Source organism: Strongylocentrotus purpuratus, unplaced genomic scaffold (assembly GCF_000002235.5).
Source record: "Strongylocentrotus purpuratus isolate Spur 01 unplaced genomic scaffold, Spur_5.0 spur5_scaffold_19, whole genome shotgun sequence".
Lineage (NCBI taxonomy): Eukaryota > Metazoa > Echinodermata > Echinoidea > Camarodonta > Strongylocentrotidae > Strongylocentrotus > Strongylocentrotus purpuratus.
In genome coordinates, this window is record NW_022145604.1 from 15,491,551 (window position 1) to 15,511,088 (window position 19,538).

The window sequence follows — 19,538 nt, forward strand, 5'->3', positions numbered from 1 at the left end:
CCACCTATCATTACTGTGTATTCACAGCTGGATATTCTGAACAAAGTGATAGAGTTGAACCATGGTATCCTCGAGGATGCTGTATGGGGCGACACCCTCACCACCCATCACCAGACGATCCAGGACACCAGCTCCAACCTCAAGGAGAGCTGCAACCTCCTGGAACAGCTCCTGGTAAAGCAACATCCTTATCAATCTGTCGCAGAGCACGGTACCCTCCTATACTCCACCATCAAACGCATCTGGCAGCTCCTCCCGACGTACTACATCCCTCTCCGCCGGTTCATCCGCTGGTACGCCAAGACGCTCCGTGCCCGCGAGAAGGACCGCACCGATACCGCCTCGCTCAAGGCGCGGGCGGTGGAGCTCTGCAATGCTCTCACAGAGGAGATTCATGCTCATCTCTCATGCGGACTCTTCCAGCATCACTCTGATCTCTTTGTGTTTCTGGTTGCTATGGAGAGGATGCGGTCGTCAGGGGAGATATCGCAAGCCGAGTGGGGTCTACTTGTCAATGGGCTGGATGGATCAGTTCCTAGAAAACGGGAAACTGTGTTTGATGATGCTAATGATAGCACTGTGATTCCAGAGTGGCTTACTAATGAGGTAAATGCCCATACTCTATTTATCATATTTTATTAAAGGAACATATTTGCAATAACCCTTGCATTTAGTATTCAGGGACTTCAGCTTTCAGTCATGTCATAATTACTTTCACATTTTATGCCTACTTGAATACTGTGTTACGAAAAGAGATGGTTATCAACTACATGTTACTATCATTATCTGAAGTATCACTCGTAAAAATAATGCTTTACATCTGTACTATGGATATCAAGCTGTACACTTGCTTTTTAAACGCAAATTAAATGAAAAGAAAATATATATCTTTTAGCTTTCCATGATACAGTCCCTTTAAAAAAATATCTCACTCAATCAGTGGCCATGGTTGTATCACTGTACCTCAATTTAAACCACTTTTTGTGTGTTTCCCTGATCAGATTTGGATTAAATGTGGTCACCTAGAGCAGTTGGTACCAGCCTTCCAGGGTCTGAGGCAATCCATGCTTCGTCACTCCAGCCAGTGGAAGGAATACTTCTCCTGCAAACCCGTTCTCCTGGCTCCCGTGCCTGGCCCAGACCTTCAGAATCTCAGCTTCTGCCAGAAGGCTCTGCTGTGGCGGGTGGTCCTGCCCGACCGGCTGGCTGCGATATGCAGGCACCTGGTGGTCTACGAGCTGGGGGCCCACACGGCTCGTCCAGAGGTGTACAACGCTGAAGAAGTCCTGCAGAGGACCTCCAGGAACATCCCTCTGATCTTTGTCCTTCCTGCAAGCTACCATGATGGGGAACAGACTGGAATGGAAGGTAACAAAGAGTTCACTTTTCTATGGTACCAGTAAATTTTAGTTACTAATAGCTGGAGATATATGTATTACTGGTGACTCAACCATTTCTCTGGCAGTAGTTGCTTCTCGCTATATTTTGACAAAGATATGCGGTTAGGTTGGGGCTGCAATTGAGTATTACGTTACGATTAGGGATATGAGTAGGGTTAAGTGTTTGGTCGAATGTTAATGTTAGAAATTTGGTTAGTGTTGGCTCTGGACAGCGGAACAAATTGCCACCGGGGCATCTGTCCGAGAACGGTATGACAGTCATAGATGTATGCTCTGTAATGCATAATGTGAACACTTTGTATAATAGTTTTTTTTATATAATTATGTATCTACTGATTTGTTTTTGGGGTTCTCAGTCCCTTGGAAAGGACCTTAAGTTGTCATCCCCTGAAGCTTGATTTTAAGAGTACACCCTGCTCTATCAATCACACTATGTAAAACAATCAATCAACCAGAAGTTCCTCTTATGTTTATCTTAAGCCTTGGTCACAAATACCCTTACGGGCTGTTACGAACGCCGTACGAACGATTTTCAGACCATTTCGTAAGATCTTCTTAAGAAGGCCGTACGAAACCAGCGTTCGTAGACCGTTCGTAGACCGTTCGTAAGATCACAAATTGGTCGATGGTCTGGTCCAAGATTTTTTTTAGCATCGTACGAAACCCTCTCTTCGTAAGGCGGCCGTAATGACGCCGTAATTACATCGTAAGAACCACGCAAGATCTTCGTACATTTCGTAGGGTCGAGGGACAATTCTAGAAGCTTCAAATTATTACGATGAACGTAAGAACGCCTCATGTTGTTCATAGAGGGCTCTTATGGCGTTCGTAAGAACTCCTTACGAGCGGAGATTCTTATGGTCTTCGTACGAACGACTCCTGGCGTTCGTAAGGCGTTCGTAAGGTGCTCGTAAGGTGTACGTACACAATTTATGCTAATTTTGATTTTTAGCGGTTATAAAGCCAAGCGCGTGAAGTTCAAATCCTCACTATGTTCATAATCATAGAGCCCCGCCCCCCGGCCAACCAAAAAAAGTGGTGGGGGGGGGGGCAAACCTGGTAAAACCTGAATTATATCACGCATAACATTCCATTCAAAGAAAAGGAAAAGTTAACAGGAATTAGATTTCTTAAACATTCCGCATGCAACCTTTATTTATCAATGGAGGTTTTTATAATAGCGATACGAGCATATCGTCGAATTATTGTGAGAGGATGGGAAAGCATTTGTGTTTTTTGGTATTGGGGTGAGAAGACATGAGCCCCTGAACGCTGGCGTGCTGATTTTATTGTTATTTCTTATTCGATACCATGCAGTGATTTACAAATGTTACTGAAAAGATATGATTTCCGGTATTTTTTCTCAATTTTTTTGTAAGTCATACCTTTTGATGCCTTTGTTGGAAAACTAGAAATTCCCAAATTTACAGTCGGCCGAAAAATATGCTTATTTAAAGCCTTCATATCAGGGCCTGCAGAACAGCTGGGCTCGGGGGCTCGAGCCCCCTCACTTTTTGAAAAAGTATGTTACAGAGAAAAAGAAAGAAAGAGAGAAAAAATAAGTGACCTGCCAATGTCACAAATAAGGTATCAAAATATGCTGATCTGACCGTAATTAAATGCCTAATTAAAACCCAAGAGCTTACAGGGGCTCCGCCCTCGGACCCCACTAAGGGCCCTGAGGCGGTCCCCTGGATGCTCATCTGACCGTAGTTAAATATCTAAAAATCTCTGAGCGTCCGGGGGCTCAGCCCCTCGACCCCACGCGAATTTACGTGTAAGAGTGGTGGTCAGATGCAGATTTTTCTTCTGCTCCCCCCTTCCAAACGTTTTTGCTCATTACGCCATTGCCCCTGGAAGGTGAGCCCCTGAAATGTTTGCCCCCCCCCACCCCCAATCCTAAACTGCTTCCGGTGCGCCTGTTCATAGTGTCGTCGAGGGTGCCCCCCTGTCGAAGAAATATGGGACCAAAGGGGAACTCCGATGGAGGAAAGAGAGGGAAGGGAAACAAACGTAAGGAAAGAGATGAGGAGGAAGGAGAAAGAGGAGGAGAACAGCAACAATAATATCAAGCAATAATATCAAGCCATCGAAAGCGACCGGGAGGAGGCGATGGAAGATGAAGACGATGACGACGAGGAGGGAGAACCATCAAGACGGCAGTTTGATAGCGATGAAGATGAGGCAACGGGGAAACTAAGAAAGGAGAAGTATGACTTTGATGCCACCACAGAGCAAAAACTTGTTGACTTCCTCGGTGAACATGGCTTCTTTTATAATAAAGGAAGTAACAGATATGCTAACAGTAAACAATTATTTTCGGGAACTGGCAGGTAAAACAAAGAACCTTTTTTGGAAAGAAATGTTCATGGCTTACAGTACGCTCTTGTGATAACATTGCTTGCCAACCCTTATGGAATAATGATAACATTAAAATAGGTAATAGCTCAATATATAATATAAAATTGTGTCAAAAGGGAGTTCGCTTTGTCAATGATATTTTAGAGACAAATGGTGTTTTTTTTTTCTCTCTGAAACATTTCCAAGAAAAGTATAATATTCAAATAAATTTTCTTTGTTATCGTGGATTATGCGATGCAATTAGACAAGGGTTTGACAATTCGTCCTTGTTTTCACGAAGTGACGGTAGTGAGGAAAATCGTAACGCAAAATGAATGCAATTTTTTTTCACTACCGTCACTTCGTGAAAACAGCGACGAATTGTACTATTTTTTAACATGGAGCCACAACCTCTTTTCCCAGATACAATGACATTTGTTATGAAATGTATTAAAGGATGTTTACATATCTATGCAACTTTTTTAAAGAGAAGAAAAGGACTATGTAAATGTGTATTTCGACCTGAATGATAAGAGTTGGGAAACATATTGTTCTATTGGATTTAATTTTATCATTGATGTGGGCTTACGATGGTTTCAGTTTGAAGTTTTGCAACGCATATTATATACGAACGATCTACTGTTTAAAATGAATTTAGTCCCAAGAAAAGAATGTACGTTTTGTAATGAACAGATTGAAACAGTTATACATCTGCTATGTGATTGTACTAAACCAATTGTATTAATGTTATAAATGTAAATTACCTTGAATATATATTTGTTAATTTGTTTCAAATGAAAATCAATAAAATCCCTGTGGAGGGAAAAATATGGAGAACAAAAAACAGTAAGTTCAAGAATCACTTGATAGAGTTGCAGTTGCAGTTGTAGTCTTCTTGGCAATACTGCCATCGTGATATATCAAACTTTCAACACTCAAATTTTTAGACCGTATACAGCAGCGCTTTTTTTGCAACCCCACCAAATATTTAAAAAAAATCGTAAGATCTTTTTACAAATGACTTGTGAATGCCGTGAGTTACACGTACGACCACCTTGCGAGATCAAAACTCGTAAGATGGCCGTAAGTCTGACGTAAGAAGAACTCAAGGCGTTCTTACGAAAAACGTACGAACTCTAGGGCCATTGTATAACCGAAAATCACTTCGTTTCTCAAGAAGGCCTTAAGTTCTTCTTGCGAATTAAACGGCGTTAGTACGAACTCCATAAGAAACTATGTACCGTCTACGAATCTCTACGAATTCTGAAATTCGTAAAAACAGGGAGATTCGTACGAACGAATCGTTCGTACGAACATTTGTGACCGTAGCATTATTCTGAAATACCACCTTCAGGTCACTCAGTAATAGAACCCCTTCACAAGGTCACTCTGTACTGCAAGCAGAATAACACTTGTACTGTAAGAAGCAGATGTGCCAGCTAGACCCTTAATGCCTGCATGGCAATGAAAAACTTAATAGAATTCAATAAATGAAAATTTTCTCTCCTTTTTGTCTCATTCTGAAATACCACCATCAGGTCACACAGTAATAGATCCCCTTGCTGAGATCACTCTCTACTGCAAGCAGAAGAACGTCCGCACTGTTATCAACACCGTCTCGCTGGGCAATGAGAAGCAGATGAGTCAGGCTGTGGATGCCTTGCAGGAATGTGTCATGCATGGTCATTGGCTGATTCTCAACAACTGCCAGACTGTCGACCAGTGGAGTGAAGAGTTCCTTCAAATCATCCAGGTAATCATATGTGCTCTTGATGTATTAAAGTACTTGCATCTTGATGTATTCATTAAACATTTTGGTGTTTACACTTTTCTTAAAGGTAAAGACCAGTATTGGAAACGCCCCAATTTCAAAAAATTAAATGGAAGCTCTCATTACCAATCATGTGAAAGAATATGTTTTGACTAATACATGATGATAAAAAAATTTGCCGGGAAACCGCCTACTAATTCATATATTTGGTAAATTTGTTTCTCTCATGGTCTGTGAGAGATATAGGGCAGTCCCATATACATCTTTCTGTGTATAGTGCTTGTAACTTTACGAAGAATGGGCCAAATTTCTTATCATTTTGATGATTCCAGAACCTTGCAGATGCTAAATGCTAGATGATCAACCTTTTCTGATCGATTCCACAACGTTTCGTTCACAATGCAATCGCATGACCATAACTGGTCTTTACCTTTAAGTTTTAATGATGGCTTTGAAAAAGATTTGTCATTGTTTGACAAAGCTGAAACTTTGTATGTCATCTTCCTCTCACGGTTGTTTTCTTTACTTATTGCTTTCTTGCATACTTCAGTGTTCAGCACATGGTCTGTGAGGACTGTTTCTATTGACTCTTTACTGTCTGCCGCTGACTTATGAAACAATCTTTGGACTGCCGCAGTCGACTTGTGTCATACATACATTGTAAATGAGCTTTTTATTATCCCCTTGCCGATGAAGTCGGAGGGGATATAGTTACGCTCCTGTCCATCCTTCCTTCCGTGCGTGCGTCCGTTCGTCCGTTCGTAACAAATTTGGTTTCCGATTGATAACTTCATTAATTTTTTTTTTTAAATGTAATGCTTCCTGGGAGAAATTTCAATTATTTAAACATATTTGTGGCTTACACCCAGTAAATAAGATCGATTGATCGATCTGTATTGAAAAACCACTGATGGCCTGGTGGTAGAGTCGCTGCCCGGCAAGCAGTAGATGGCAGGTTCAAGTCCCGCTGGTTCCAAGATTTTTTCTGACTTGTTTTTCAATACAGATCGATCAATCAATCTTATTTACTGGGTGTAAGCCACAAACATGTTTAAATAACTTCATTAATGTTTGACGGATTTTAATGAAATTTGACATGAAGGTACATGATATCTAAATACAGGCTAAGTTCGATTTCGGAGTATGTAGGTCATACATGTAGCTCATTAAATATGCGAAAAAATACACATCTGGTTTCCAATCGATAACTTTAGTAATGTTTGACAGATTTTGATGAAATTTCATATGAAGGTACATGATATCAAAATACAGGCTAAGTTTGATTTCTGAGAATGTAGGTCAAAGGTCATAGCTCATTAAATATGCAAATCTGGTTTCCATTCGATAACTTAAGTAATGTTTGACAAATTTTAATGAAATTTAATATGAAGGTACATGGTATCAGAATACATGTACAGCCTAAGTTCGATTTATGAGTATGTAGGTTTCTGTTTCTGTTTCTGTTTCGGTTGCGTCGGTAGATTCAGGTTTAACTGTACTTCACCAACGTTTTGATTTGTATGGTCGCGGTTGTGCTATGGAAGGAGAGGTGTTTCACATTTGAAGTTTCTGCTTGAAGACTGTACTGGAGGTAGACATAACTGTTTCCTCCTTGAGTAGGTTCCATTCTGCTGCTGTCCTGTTGAAGAATGAGTATTTGTGCACGTCCTTCTTAATCAACACCCTCTGGATTCTTTTGCTGTTCCCTCTAGTTGTTCTTCCCCCTCTGTTGTTGGTTTGGATGTATGTGTCGGCCTTGATTCCCACTTCTCCGTTTATGATCTTGTACAGGAGTTGAAGTCTGGCAATCCTCCTTCGATTCTCCAGTGAATCCCACTCTAACTCCTTGATCATTTGGGAAACACTGCTCAGTTGCTTGTAGTCATTCATGCAGAATCTAGCTGCCTTTCGTTGGATCGATTCGATGAGAAGGATGTCCCCTTTGCGGTACGGGTCCCATGAACTACTGGCGTACTCCAGGATGGGTCTGACCAGCGTTTTGTATGCAGACTCTTTGATGACCTTGGTACAAAACCAGAGGTTTCTTCTTAGGAAGCCAAGCACCTTGTTGGCTTTGGAGGTGAGCTTCTTGTAGTGAGTGTCCCATCTCAGCTTGTTGTCGATTTCCACACCGAGGTAGGGATAAGAAGACACTTCTTGAAGTGGTTGACCACAGAAGGTGTAATTCCTATTCGGTGGGTCCCGATTGTTGGAGATCTTCATGACCGTACATTTGGCTGGGTTGAAAGACATGGCCCATTTGCTCTGCCAAGCTTCGAGTTGGTGGAGATCCTCTTGGAGGGTATCCAATTCTTCTCTGGACTTGCCGTTTGTATAGATGATACAGTCGTCGGCGAAAAGTCTGGCAGTGCTGCGAAGATTGTCTGGCAAGTCATTGATGAACAGCAAGAACATCAGTGGGCCGAGTACCGTTCCTTGCGGTACGCCTGACAAGACTTTCTTAGGTTTTGATGAAGTGCCATTGCAGACTACCTTCTGTGTCCTTGCTGTGAGGAAATGTCTCAGCCACTGAAGTAGTGGACCTCTAATTCCATGATAGTCTAATTTCCCAATCAATCTTTCGTGGGTCACCTTGTCAAACGCCTTGGCAAAGTCAAGGATTGCCATGTGGGTTGTTTCTCCATTCTCCACATTTTTAGTCAAGTCATGGGTAGTAAGGATCAACTGTGTCACTGTAGAGTGTTTTGCCCTGAAACCATGTTGGTTATCCGCCAAGATGCCATGGGCCTCTAGATGTTTCATTATGTGAGAGTGGATGACATGTTCCAATATCTTGCTGATCACACTTGTTAGAGAAACTCCCCGGTAGTTGGCAGGTTCTTCCTTGGGCCCTTTTTTGTAGATGGCACAGACATTGGCATCTCTCCACTGAGATGGGAGAACTCCTTCGTCCGTAGATTGCTGAAAGATGTCTGTCAACACCGGAGTGATTTCTTCTGCACACAAATGTAGCATCAATGGTGAAATACCATCTGGTCCAGGGGCTTTGTTGGGCTTGACCTTTTTGATCTGCTTCAGAACACCCTCGTTCGTTATGGTCAAGGTTGGTATGTCAGGAACACTGCTCCTTCCCAGGGTTGGGACGTCTAATGTATCTTCGATGTTGAATACACTAGCAAATTGGTTGCTGAGAGCCTCTGCTTTTTCCAAGTCGTCGCTGATGATTTTGTTAGAAACCTTGAGATCAGCAACGCCAGACTCTTCCTGTCTCATTTTCTTGACAAATGACCAGAAGGCCTTCGGGTTCTCTACCATACAGTGGGACAGGTTATCTGAGACGTAGTTCCGTTTAGCACTGTTAAGTTCTCTTCTGAGAGAGTGACTGAAGGTCCTGTAGATCTCCCAGTCTTTATTATCCTTAGATTTTTTGGCTTTGTTGTACAGCTTCTGTTTTTTTCTACAGAGCCGTCTGTGCTTCCTTTCGAACCATGGGAGATTTCTTCTGTTACTGGAGGACTTTGATGGAACATGCTCGTTCACGACTAGTTTGATCTTACTCTCAAACAAGTCCCATTTCTCTTGGACAGATTTCTCTGAAGCTGCTAGGAAAGCATCACTAAAGTCACTCATTTCCTGTCTAATTTTCTCGACGTTTGCCTTCTGCCTGATGTAGATCTTACGAGTAGGAGTCTTGCTCTTCCTAACCCCTACGTTTAGGTCGGTCAGAACTGCATGGTGATCACTCAGACCAGGTATGACCAAGACCTCGTCAATGAGGGAGGAATTGTTGACCAACACCAAGTCGAGTGTATTGTTCAATCTTGTTGGCTGCATTACCTTCTGTTCCAAGCCGTATGCTTGCGTGGTTTGTAGCAGTTTATCAGCTGACTCTTTAGATGCAGAGTGGTTGAGTATGGTTGAACTAGTAAGCCAATCGATGTTTGGTTGATTGAAGTCACCTTGTAGCACAATGTCTCTAAGTTTGGCACAGTTGTTTATCAACTCCAGTGAAGCAGCTAACTTATCCACAGTTTCGGTGTCGTCGTGCTTTGGTTTGTATACCGTCCCGAATAGTATTGGACGCTTTCCTTGAATATCAAGCTGGCACCACATGATCTCACAATTGGTTTCTAGATCTTTTCTACGCTTTACAGGGAGGTCCTTTCTGTAGGCAAAGAATACTCCACCATGTCTGTCTGATAGCCTATCTTTTCGCAGGGCTGTATATCCCTCTGGTAGAAATTCGGCACTGTTGATAGATGGATCCAACCAGGTTTCAGTACCGTGTATGAAGTCTGGTTGTAATTCGTGGATCATTGCTTCCCATTCAGCACGCTTATTCATAATGCTTTGGAAGTTGATATTCAGTGATCTAAATTTGTTCCGCTTCTTCAGCTTGGACCAGTTGAATTTTGATGAAGATCTATTGTCTCTGTTCTCCTTGTCTTTGCCGTGGTCGCAATCATTCTTGTCACCGTTGTCGTCTTCGTCAGCTTCCTCCTCGTCAGATAAGGAAGAGGAGTTTGAGGAGTTGATAGCTTCGCATAAAGGGCAAACCCAGCTGAACGACGTCTCAACTAGATTGTCATAAGTGTCGTTGTCAACTCCTGCACACTGGTTGTGGGTCCATGCTTTGCATTCGTCACATTCCAGGCCACGTTGACCATACTTGACATTGTTGTTGCACCTAGTGCAAGGGGCTAAACAGTCTTGGCAATACCATGGTTTGCCATTCACGATTGATCTGAATTCTGCTGAACTTACTCCACAGCAGCTGGAGTGGTTATTCTGTCCACAGTCATTGCATGATATCCACCTGCGATTACTACTTCCCTTCCGGTGGCAAATTCCGCATTGTCTATCCTGTTGGGGTGATTTAGGTAACATGTTCATGTATTGTATAAAATGGTATCTAGACTTGGTGAATCCAGTGAGTTCAAGAGTAGAAAAAACGTAGCACGTTGCACTAAACACAAGTTCACAAAGATTGTAATGTAGACTCTATATAAAAGTGATGTCACATGAAGTACACAATGTCACTAAGAACACAGTAAAAAGTTTCATAAGAGGATGAGGGCTGCTACTCTCCACTGCTGGCTCGACTTTAAAAAGCAGGAACATCCAAGGCATAGTATAGTACGTTGCACCAAACACAAATTCACAAAGTTTGTAATGTAGACTCTTACGTGAAGTACACAATGTCACTAAGAACACAGGAGAGAGTTTCATAAAAGGATGAGGGGCTGCTACTCTCCACTGCAGACTCGACTTTAAAAAGCAGGAACATCCAAGACATTCACAAAGTTTGTAATGTAGACTCTATAAAGATGTCACATGAAGTACACAATGTCACTATAAAGAACACAGTAAAAAGTTTCATAAAAGGATGAGGGGCAGCTACTCTCCACTGAAAGGTCATAGCTCATTAAATATGCAAAAACACCTAATTATATATGTGAAAAAGTGGTTAACTTCCTTGCCTAGTAATATAATAGTATAGTCCAATTAATGGATGTAACTTGTTTTGACGTACAGTATATAGGCCATTTGTACCCTGCGAGGGGATGCTACGCTTCGCGTTGACTTGTCTTTTTTATGTAGCACCTTGTGACACCGGCAACTAACGTTGATAAGACTCTGCCTGCCAAGCTGTTGGAGAAGACCAAGCGAGACCACTCCACAATAACAGACATGATGTGGCAGTCGAGGATTGTTTGGCCCATAACAAATAAAGAGTTACTACAATGTTTCAGTACAAACCTAACATACATTGTATATCAACTTTTCTTTTTCATGTAGCACCTTGTGACTCCTGCAACTAATGTTGATAAGACTCTGCCTGCCAAGCCTGTGGAGAAGACAAAGCGAGACGACTCCACAATAACAGACACTATGTCCCAGGCATCTCGTTGCCCGTCCAGTATGTACGAGGGTATGGAAGTGCATTCTAACTTCAAGCTTATCTTCATCACTACGGCTGACAGCAAGACTCCTCTTCCTGGTATGAAGATTATTTCATTCATAGTCAATATTAAAGCCGAACTGCACTATTTGTAGCTACTTGTGCCCTCTATACAGCCAATAATGCCTAAGCGGTACCTGTTGATCCCCATGGTCCCCTTTTTATTATGTTAATTGAGAGCTGATTTGATGACACCTGCCAGTGACCATGTAGGGAGGTCTAACCCCTCCTGTCCAAACTAGTGCAGATAGGTTTTAAATAGGAATAAGCTTAGGGTACGTTGTGTTTTTAAAATCCCCTTTGATATCATACATACACGAGTGATCTACAGCAACACTTTGTGTCTATTTATTTTTTCAATTTGGTTTCAGAAAGTAAAAGAAATTACATTTCCATTTAATTTTTAAAAACACACAAACTATCTTTTAGCTTTTTTTTCTTTGATTTGCTGATCAATTCTAACTTTTTTCTTCACATTTAACAACCATTATGTCTGCTTGACAAGAAAATATACTCTACATGTCATAAACTTTCTTTTAAAAAAATTCTTCAAATTTGTAGCCCTTAACCTGTTGAATACTGAATTCTTGCATTCCCATAGGCTTTACACAGGGACCAACCGGTTCCCGTAGGCAATGGATTAATCTTATTATTAATGTTTAATCTTTGAAGAAAAAATCTATTAAGGAATTATAAATGTTTTTGTGTGATGATCTTACAGGGTTAGTGATTCAGAATGGTATGCAGGTGGCTTGTCAGACCAATACTAACTTCAAAGCGACACTGAGGACCTTCTTCAACCAAGCCATGGCTGCTGTAGATCAACATAAACACATGGTCACCACTACACAGGCCAAGGTAAGGCACCAGGAAACCAAGACACCCTTACAGTTCAAGCTAGCTGATTTAATGTTTTGTCTTTCACTTTAAACTTTACAGATTCAAACCACATTCGTACTGAATATTCTATAAAAAAAAAAAAATTGCCAACAGCTTGTGGTAGAATATATATAAAATTATATTTTGCTATTTGGTGTGACAAAAACCAACAGAAGTAATTGCCGTGGTATTCATGTTGTTATTTGTTCAGAGACAGAAGGGCGTTAACTCATATCCTGCTATAAGGCTGCTTGCACGCTACCGTTATAGTGCTTTGTACATACTAGCACGCTATCGATTGGTTGCTTCATTCCTGCGAGTGAGCTACGTACCGCTTATCTGCTTTGTGCATGCATGCTCACATTCGTAATAGCAGTTATTGTTCATGCCCATTGCACTGTGCCTGGTGTTTTGCACACGATATTGATAGTACCATCGCGTTAATCCGATTATCTCAAAATTAACTTGGCACAGGGGATTTGAGTCTTGGCACAATGGGGATTAGCCCTGTGGCATTAGGCTGTATTCATTATGGCAGGATAAGAGTTAATAAATACATATACATGTGTAAGAGATGACACACCCTTCTGGCTTCGAAAAAAAAAAGTTATTGAAATCATGAAAAGGGTTTAGAAATAAACCCTGTGGCACCCGAAAGATTTTAAAATCAGTGTTCTTTTGATATGTATGAATATGATACAAGTGCGATGTTCTTGAGTATCCTTCAATTTTTTTAAATGGTTGCTTATTTGACAACCATATGCATATAAAAAGCACAGGGATCTTTTCAAGCACTTAGAGACATTATGTTATATTATTATAAACATGTACGTTGTAGTATAACAGAATATAGTATTAAAGCAATATTAACGTTGAATATTAAACGATTCTGATTTTAATTTGTAATATTTTATTTTTTTAACAGAGTTTGACCGAGTTAGTATTCTGTATGGCCCTGCTTCACACTGTGCTCTCACATAGAAGGCTGTTCTATCAACTTGGCTTCAACAAAGACTACTCATGGTAAGTGAATTTGTGTGAAATTGGGTTTTTTACAGACGTGAATCAATCAGATATGATTATTTACGTCTGGGGACCGACCTTGGACGTCACCATCCAAAAGACGTGACTCAGTTTCAAACAGGGGTTGCCTGAGCCAGTTTGTAGGTGAAGACAGAGAGCTGACCAAGTGAACGTACCGCTAGACCAACTCACATCTCCCTTTTTCATATCATGATATTCAATTCATTTATTAGTTAACTATCTGTGGATTCATCAACCACATCAAATTTCTTCAAGCGCTTTCCTTGTGCCTGATTTTATCATTTTAATTTTCATACACAACTTACATGCAAATATATGTTCACAAATAAAAAAGAATCATGGAATGTCAAAATAAGTTCCCCCTGCCATCATAAGTGAGATACCACATTCTTACCATAATTTAAGAAATTTACTTCCAATTCCATTATTTGTTGGAAAAGGATTCTGTAATAGCTATGTATTTCTAGATTCATTGACTTTGAGTGTCATGAGATAAATGTACTTCAGTTTGATTCTCTGGCATATACTCATCAGAGATGCCAACGAGTACGATTAAATCATATTTAGTATGATAATAGAAGTGAAATACGATATTAAAATCTTAAAATACGATTCAAAAACTTTGCTTTACAATTTTTTTCATTAAATTTTAATGAAAGAGCAAACATTTTTCTGAAATTTTACAGGCACGGGCCGACGGGACAGTGGTAGTGTGTCAAGTTTTCGTGAAAATCTGATTTTTTAGGGTACTCAGCCTGTTTTTTTGTGTCAAGAGGTCGGCATCTCTGACTCATGAGGCAGCAAGCGCCATGCTATCTCCAAATGACCCATCGACTCCCCCATAGAGGCCAAAGAAGTTCTTCATTTCCGAACAAATGCACACTCCCTTAAAACTCACTTAAAAACATATTCAGTGATGCATATAAGTTGTGAGACCCATTGTAAACACACTTCAAAATAGCAAAGCAATTGAAATAACAAAACAGATTGCAAAATAATCTATAAGCACATAACTTTTCCATAGGTTGTAAATACACTTTCAAAACAGAATAACAAATACATAAAGGGAATGTATATAAAACACTCTCTAACCTTTTCAATCTTCAGGGGAGTGTCGGACCTGAAGGCTATGATGTCATGTCTTAATTGGTGCCACAAAGGGGAATCCCCTTGGGAGAGCATCCAGACCCTGAGGACATTTATCAGTCACCTGGTGTACGGTGGTCATGCTGACATCCTGGATGATGCTGAGATTGTGGATTCCTTGATTGACAGCCTGCTCCAGCCATGGGCAAGTCTCAAGGTAGGTCATCACATGACTGCTTTTCAGGATCCTGACACAGCACTAATATCCTTTGGCAAGATTTTATTACTTGTATTATATATTACTTGAATCAGGCGAAAATCAGTTATTTCATCAGTTCAAAATAAAGTAGTCGGTCTCTTATATTTTCTCTCTAATATTCGAATAGCATATTTACTGGATAATTAGCTGTTGTGGCTTGTTGTGTGTGAAATGACTCCTTTTGTAAAAACTTTTGTGAAACTCCATCAGATAAAAATCAGGGAAGCAACAGGGAATTTGGTTTTCATGAACTGCTTGGGACTCTGTTTTCATGTTAACGCATGCATTGCTATAGTTGCCGTTAACCACCCAAATGGTAAATAATCATGGGCATCTCATAGTTGTAGACAAAGAAATGTGTGTCTTTCCTCTTGAAGTTCAGACTAATATCAACTGGTCCAAATCTAAGCTGAAGTAAAACATCCTGTCTCAGAACACTCATCTACATCTGCTACTATTGTAGTTAAACGGTACCGTGTAGGTAGGAAGAAATGCCTGGAAGCTGGGGTAGTGATTATAATCGGCACCCACCCTTCATTCTCAGAAATAGGTACTTTCAGATTCTTTTAATGACGAAATGATAAATCCATTGTAGATTTCTAATGAGTTGTTTTCCTCCTCTTCTTTCATCAGAAAATGCCCTCTTCCATGGGAGCGGAATCTCTTCTTGCTTCTCTAGTGACCGAGATGAGCCGAGGGAGGCGCTCAGGTAGCTCCGGCGCTAACATGGTCGCTAGGAGATTCCAGCATCTTTTCAATACGATGCAGGATGATGTGGAGCCGGCTCATCTCGGGTTAGCACCCAATGCACAGAAGCTCCAAGAGAAAAGATCAAGCAGGTTAGTTTAAATCAAATAATTTGAGAGATGAGAACAACTTGGCTCACATTTTAAAAGACACATCACATGCATGTGCTGTAGACTGAAATAAATTTACTTTTGACTGCTAATTGAAACTTCACACTGATTAAATCTTGTTAGCAACGCTTCTCAGTGGTATGAAATTGCATATCAAAAGAAAATAATCTTTTAGTTTAGATTTTCTATTCAAAATGCACAATATTTTGCATTTACAATGTATGCCATTCCACCATTAATCACTATCAGTTTGTCCCTTAAGTTTCATCTCAAATCAGTAAAGGTGAGTTACTGTAAGTCACTAAAAAACAAAACAACCACCCCCCCCCCATACATATAACATTTGTAGGCTACAAGTAATGCTTCGAAAAAATTGCTTTGACAGCAAGTAGTGAGAGATTGATTGAATCCCAGTAAAATTGAAAATATTTAAAATTGAGAATAGGAGAAATCATGCATCAAATCTTTGTCCAATGTATATTTATCCATTTTTTCTAGTGAAAGCACATTTAAATGTGACATGCTAGTAAATTATTTAACTACATCCCGTCTTTTATCTGGCATTTTTCAGATATCTATCTGATGCTCTCCAAGCTCTTGAACGTTGTAGACCTGTCCATCAAACCTGGTGTTGCCAGTCCCTTCCCAAGCTCCTCCTCTCCCTGGAGGAAGAACTCTCATGTATCCCACCGCTGCCACCGGCATCTCCAGAATCCCTCAACCATCTCCAGAACTTCATCTCCGCCGAGATCTCCATCCTGTCCGGTCTCCTTGACCGAGTCCAGGCTGACCTTGACCTCCTCCTGAAGGCGGTCGTAGGAGAGGCCGCCCTCGCGCCTGACGTCCATGACATCCTCACCGCTCTCGGCTGCAACGTCATCCCCAGCAGGTGGGCCCTTCGAAGGGGTGGTGTCCCTCCGAGCAGGACCTTGTTGCCGGACTGGATGAAGGCATTGAGGAAGACGGTGGAGGCCATGCATGGCTATGTGGATATGGGTGAAGCTGTGGCACCATACTACAGACTGGAATCCTTTTCTCACCCTAAGGCGTTCATGGATGCTGTTATGCTGGAACATGGGAGAAAGGAATATCTGGAACTACACCAGCTTCAGATGGACATTGAGGTAAAGAAACATTTGTTTTCCTCTCTCTATTTCTCATTATCATTACCGTTATATTAACTTGTCTAGTAGATATGGCAATTAACTTTGTCTTTTTTGGGATGTACCGATACCTCATATTGTGATCAGATTCTAGGAATATCTCCCACTTTTACAGAGTTTTGCTCACAACTTTAATAACCAGGTGTTATAATGAAAAACAAAGTCTGTTGATATGTTTTGATTAAAAACTCTTTAATTATTGAGGCTTTATAAATCATTTGGTATATTTTTCTTGATGTTTGTGTTTAATGCTTTATATTTGTAGAATATCTGATATATACATTTCCTGTATAAAGAGTGCATCATAACTTTATCAACAATGTCATACAAGAATGTACTGTATAACTACAAGTAAACAGAATAACTGCTGAGGCTTTGGGGGTCAATAGCCCAATAAATGAAGGCTACATGTAGCTCTGATTTGTTTTTTCTTTGTAGTACAGTGTTATAAAAATTGATATTTAAAAAACCATTCTTTCAAACTTCAGGTTACAGGCATGGAGAAATGCCCATCGAAGGCCCCTGCCCAAGGGGTCTACCTGTTGGGTCTCGCCCTCCACAATGCAAACTGGGACCCCAAACGCTCTCTCATCCATCTTCCCAACTCCACCTCTCCATCCCACCACTCTTCTCCTCTTCCTGTTGTATGGCTCAAGCCCACAGCCATTGAGCACCATGCACAAGCAGGAAGTGAGAAGGGATCACCACTCTCTGTCTACCCTTGTCCAGTGCACATTGGAGATGTGCGTACGGAGGAGCTTTACAGGAGCGAGGCAGTGTTGAAGGTTGATCTAGCCTGCACTTTAGATTCCAACATGTGGAAACTGAAGAGAGTTTATGCTACGTCTTCATGAGTATCTCCATTGAAGCAAGGATAACCATACAACCTTTCTGATGATAAACTATTAATTTTACAATACATATGTAGAATTAGTAATTAAATAATCTTGTGTGCAAGTAATACATCAACATGTTGTACAACAGAAAGTAAGACATCGAAAACAAAAGTTTTAACATTGTTTTGAATAAAACATCAGTAGAAGGCTGTATAATTATATAGCAAAAATGAAGGTTCTGACATTTAAAAAGATGAGAACTTGCTAAAATATCAAGGTTGTTTCATGTAAACATTGTATTATAATTATGAGTATTATACCTACTGTAACATGATACTTCTCTCAAATGAGTTCCATATAATTCTACTATAATGCAATAATAAGAAGATTACTAAATGTTTCTAAGCAATGCAATTACTCTACAAGACTGTAATTAAGTGAAAGCTATGTTTATACTACAAACACTATGTATGTGAACTTGGTAAATGAATAGCATCTAATGACATGTAAACACTACTACATTCTGTTTACACATTCCGTCCAAATGTATGCGTATTCAATAGCAACTAGTACTATATATACATGTATGTCCTATTTAATACATTTATCAAATCTTATAGAATCTGATGCAAAATGCAACACCTTGACACTACAGTGACATCGAAGTATAATTCAATTGTGCTTATCGTCATTTGTAACATATTTTATGGATAATATATTCTATTGATTTCTATGTACAGCACACGTTTGGGTTTGACATTTTAATTATCTTTGGTTGGATAAGTATGAAACTGAAAGGTTTGATAAAAATTAGATTTTGATTATATAACCATTATCCATTCCATCCATTTTTGTACATATCTGTATAGAACATTATATGTCAAAACTTACATGTGTAAAAGCTTGACATAGTGCCATTCATACACCTTTTCTTAGGTACATGTAAATCTGAAGTGTTGTATAGTATCGTGATATATTAAGATTATTTTAATTCATTCAATATAGCTTTATACAACAAAAGTATTCAATTATTATGAAGCAAGTGATGAAAAGTAACTGATTTATATATAATCAAATAGATATGTATATAAAAGAAATAAAGAGTTTTTTTTATTAATATACTAACTGCAAAATTCATTTTGCCATTTGCACCATACACTGTACATGCTATCAATGACACATGAGACATAAGTCTATACATGAACATTCAGTCTATCCCACCAACTGTAAGATAATTTATCTTTATATTTGCTCTGCCATCTGTGTGAATTAATTCAGTTAATTAGTTAATTGCTATACTTTGTTCAGAATCATTATGAAGATATTATAGTAGTGAAAATGAAGTTAATTAATATTAATACTTTTGTACATTTGTAAATATGCAATGGCTTTGTGAAAATGAAATTGTTTAGTATTCATGTAATTATACATGGTTTACAATATGTCAGTGTAGCTATTGCAGGTATTTATTTTAGAGTATATAAGTATGGATGTTATGAGAAAAAGGGGGAAAAGAACCCTCACACACAAAGCACTAGCTATAAGTCTTTCTATAAGTGGTCAATGATTGTACATACTAAGCTTGACGAAAACATTCCATCCATTTCATCTATGCACTTCTTTCCTGTTTTTAGCTTTTTTTGCTGTAAGATAATTCAGAAATATATGTGTGCCTATACATGTATATAATAGCACTTGGTGTTTATATACTGTGAAAGTGTGTCGATTGTTGTGTGATAATAAATCTAAACATGGTATTAGATCCGAGTAACGTGTATCATTTGTCACTCCCTTTGTGTCATTTATTAACCCATATGGCCTAAAACCCCTGGGCTTCATGGGGCTCAGCCCCCTGGACCCCACAACAATAATTATTGACCTGTCGGTGTCACAAATAAGGTATCTATATATGCTTATCTGACCGTAATAATGCCTAAAACCCCTGAGCTTTCGGGGCAAAGCCCCTGGACCCCACGCCAA

The 19,538-nt window shown here is 39.8% G+C and overlaps 1 protein-coding gene across 5 annotated transcripts in view; it reads left to right on the plus strand.

Annotated features, from left to right (window-relative positions):
* LOC100890909 (dynein heavy chain domain-containing protein 1) overlaps nucleotides 1-19,325 on the plus strand; it is a 73,879-nt gene extending 54,554 nt beyond the window's left edge. For all 5 annotated transcript variants that reach the window (XM_030990403.1, XM_030990404.1, XM_030990405.1 and 2 more), the window contains 10 exons: nucleotides 28-606; nucleotides 1,002-1,368; nucleotides 5,279-5,493; nucleotides 11,272-11,473; nucleotides 12,156-12,292; nucleotides 13,239-13,336; nucleotides 14,465-14,660; nucleotides 15,336-15,541; nucleotides 16,131-16,683; nucleotides 17,211-19,325. In XM_030990403.1, coding sequence (XP_030846263.1) covers nucleotides 28-606; nucleotides 1,002-1,368; nucleotides 5,279-5,493; nucleotides 11,272-11,473; nucleotides 12,156-12,292; nucleotides 13,239-13,336; nucleotides 14,465-14,660; nucleotides 15,336-15,541; nucleotides 16,131-16,683; nucleotides 17,211-17,576 — 2,919 coding nt within the window. In that variant the 3' untranslated portion in view covers nucleotides 17,577-19,325. The remainder of the gene's footprint in view (nucleotides 1-27; nucleotides 607-1,001; nucleotides 1,369-5,278; nucleotides 5,494-11,271; nucleotides 11,474-12,155; nucleotides 12,293-13,238; nucleotides 13,337-14,464; nucleotides 14,661-15,335; nucleotides 15,542-16,130; nucleotides 16,684-17,210) is intronic.
* The last annotated feature ends 213 nt before the right edge of the window (nucleotides 19,326-19,538 follow it).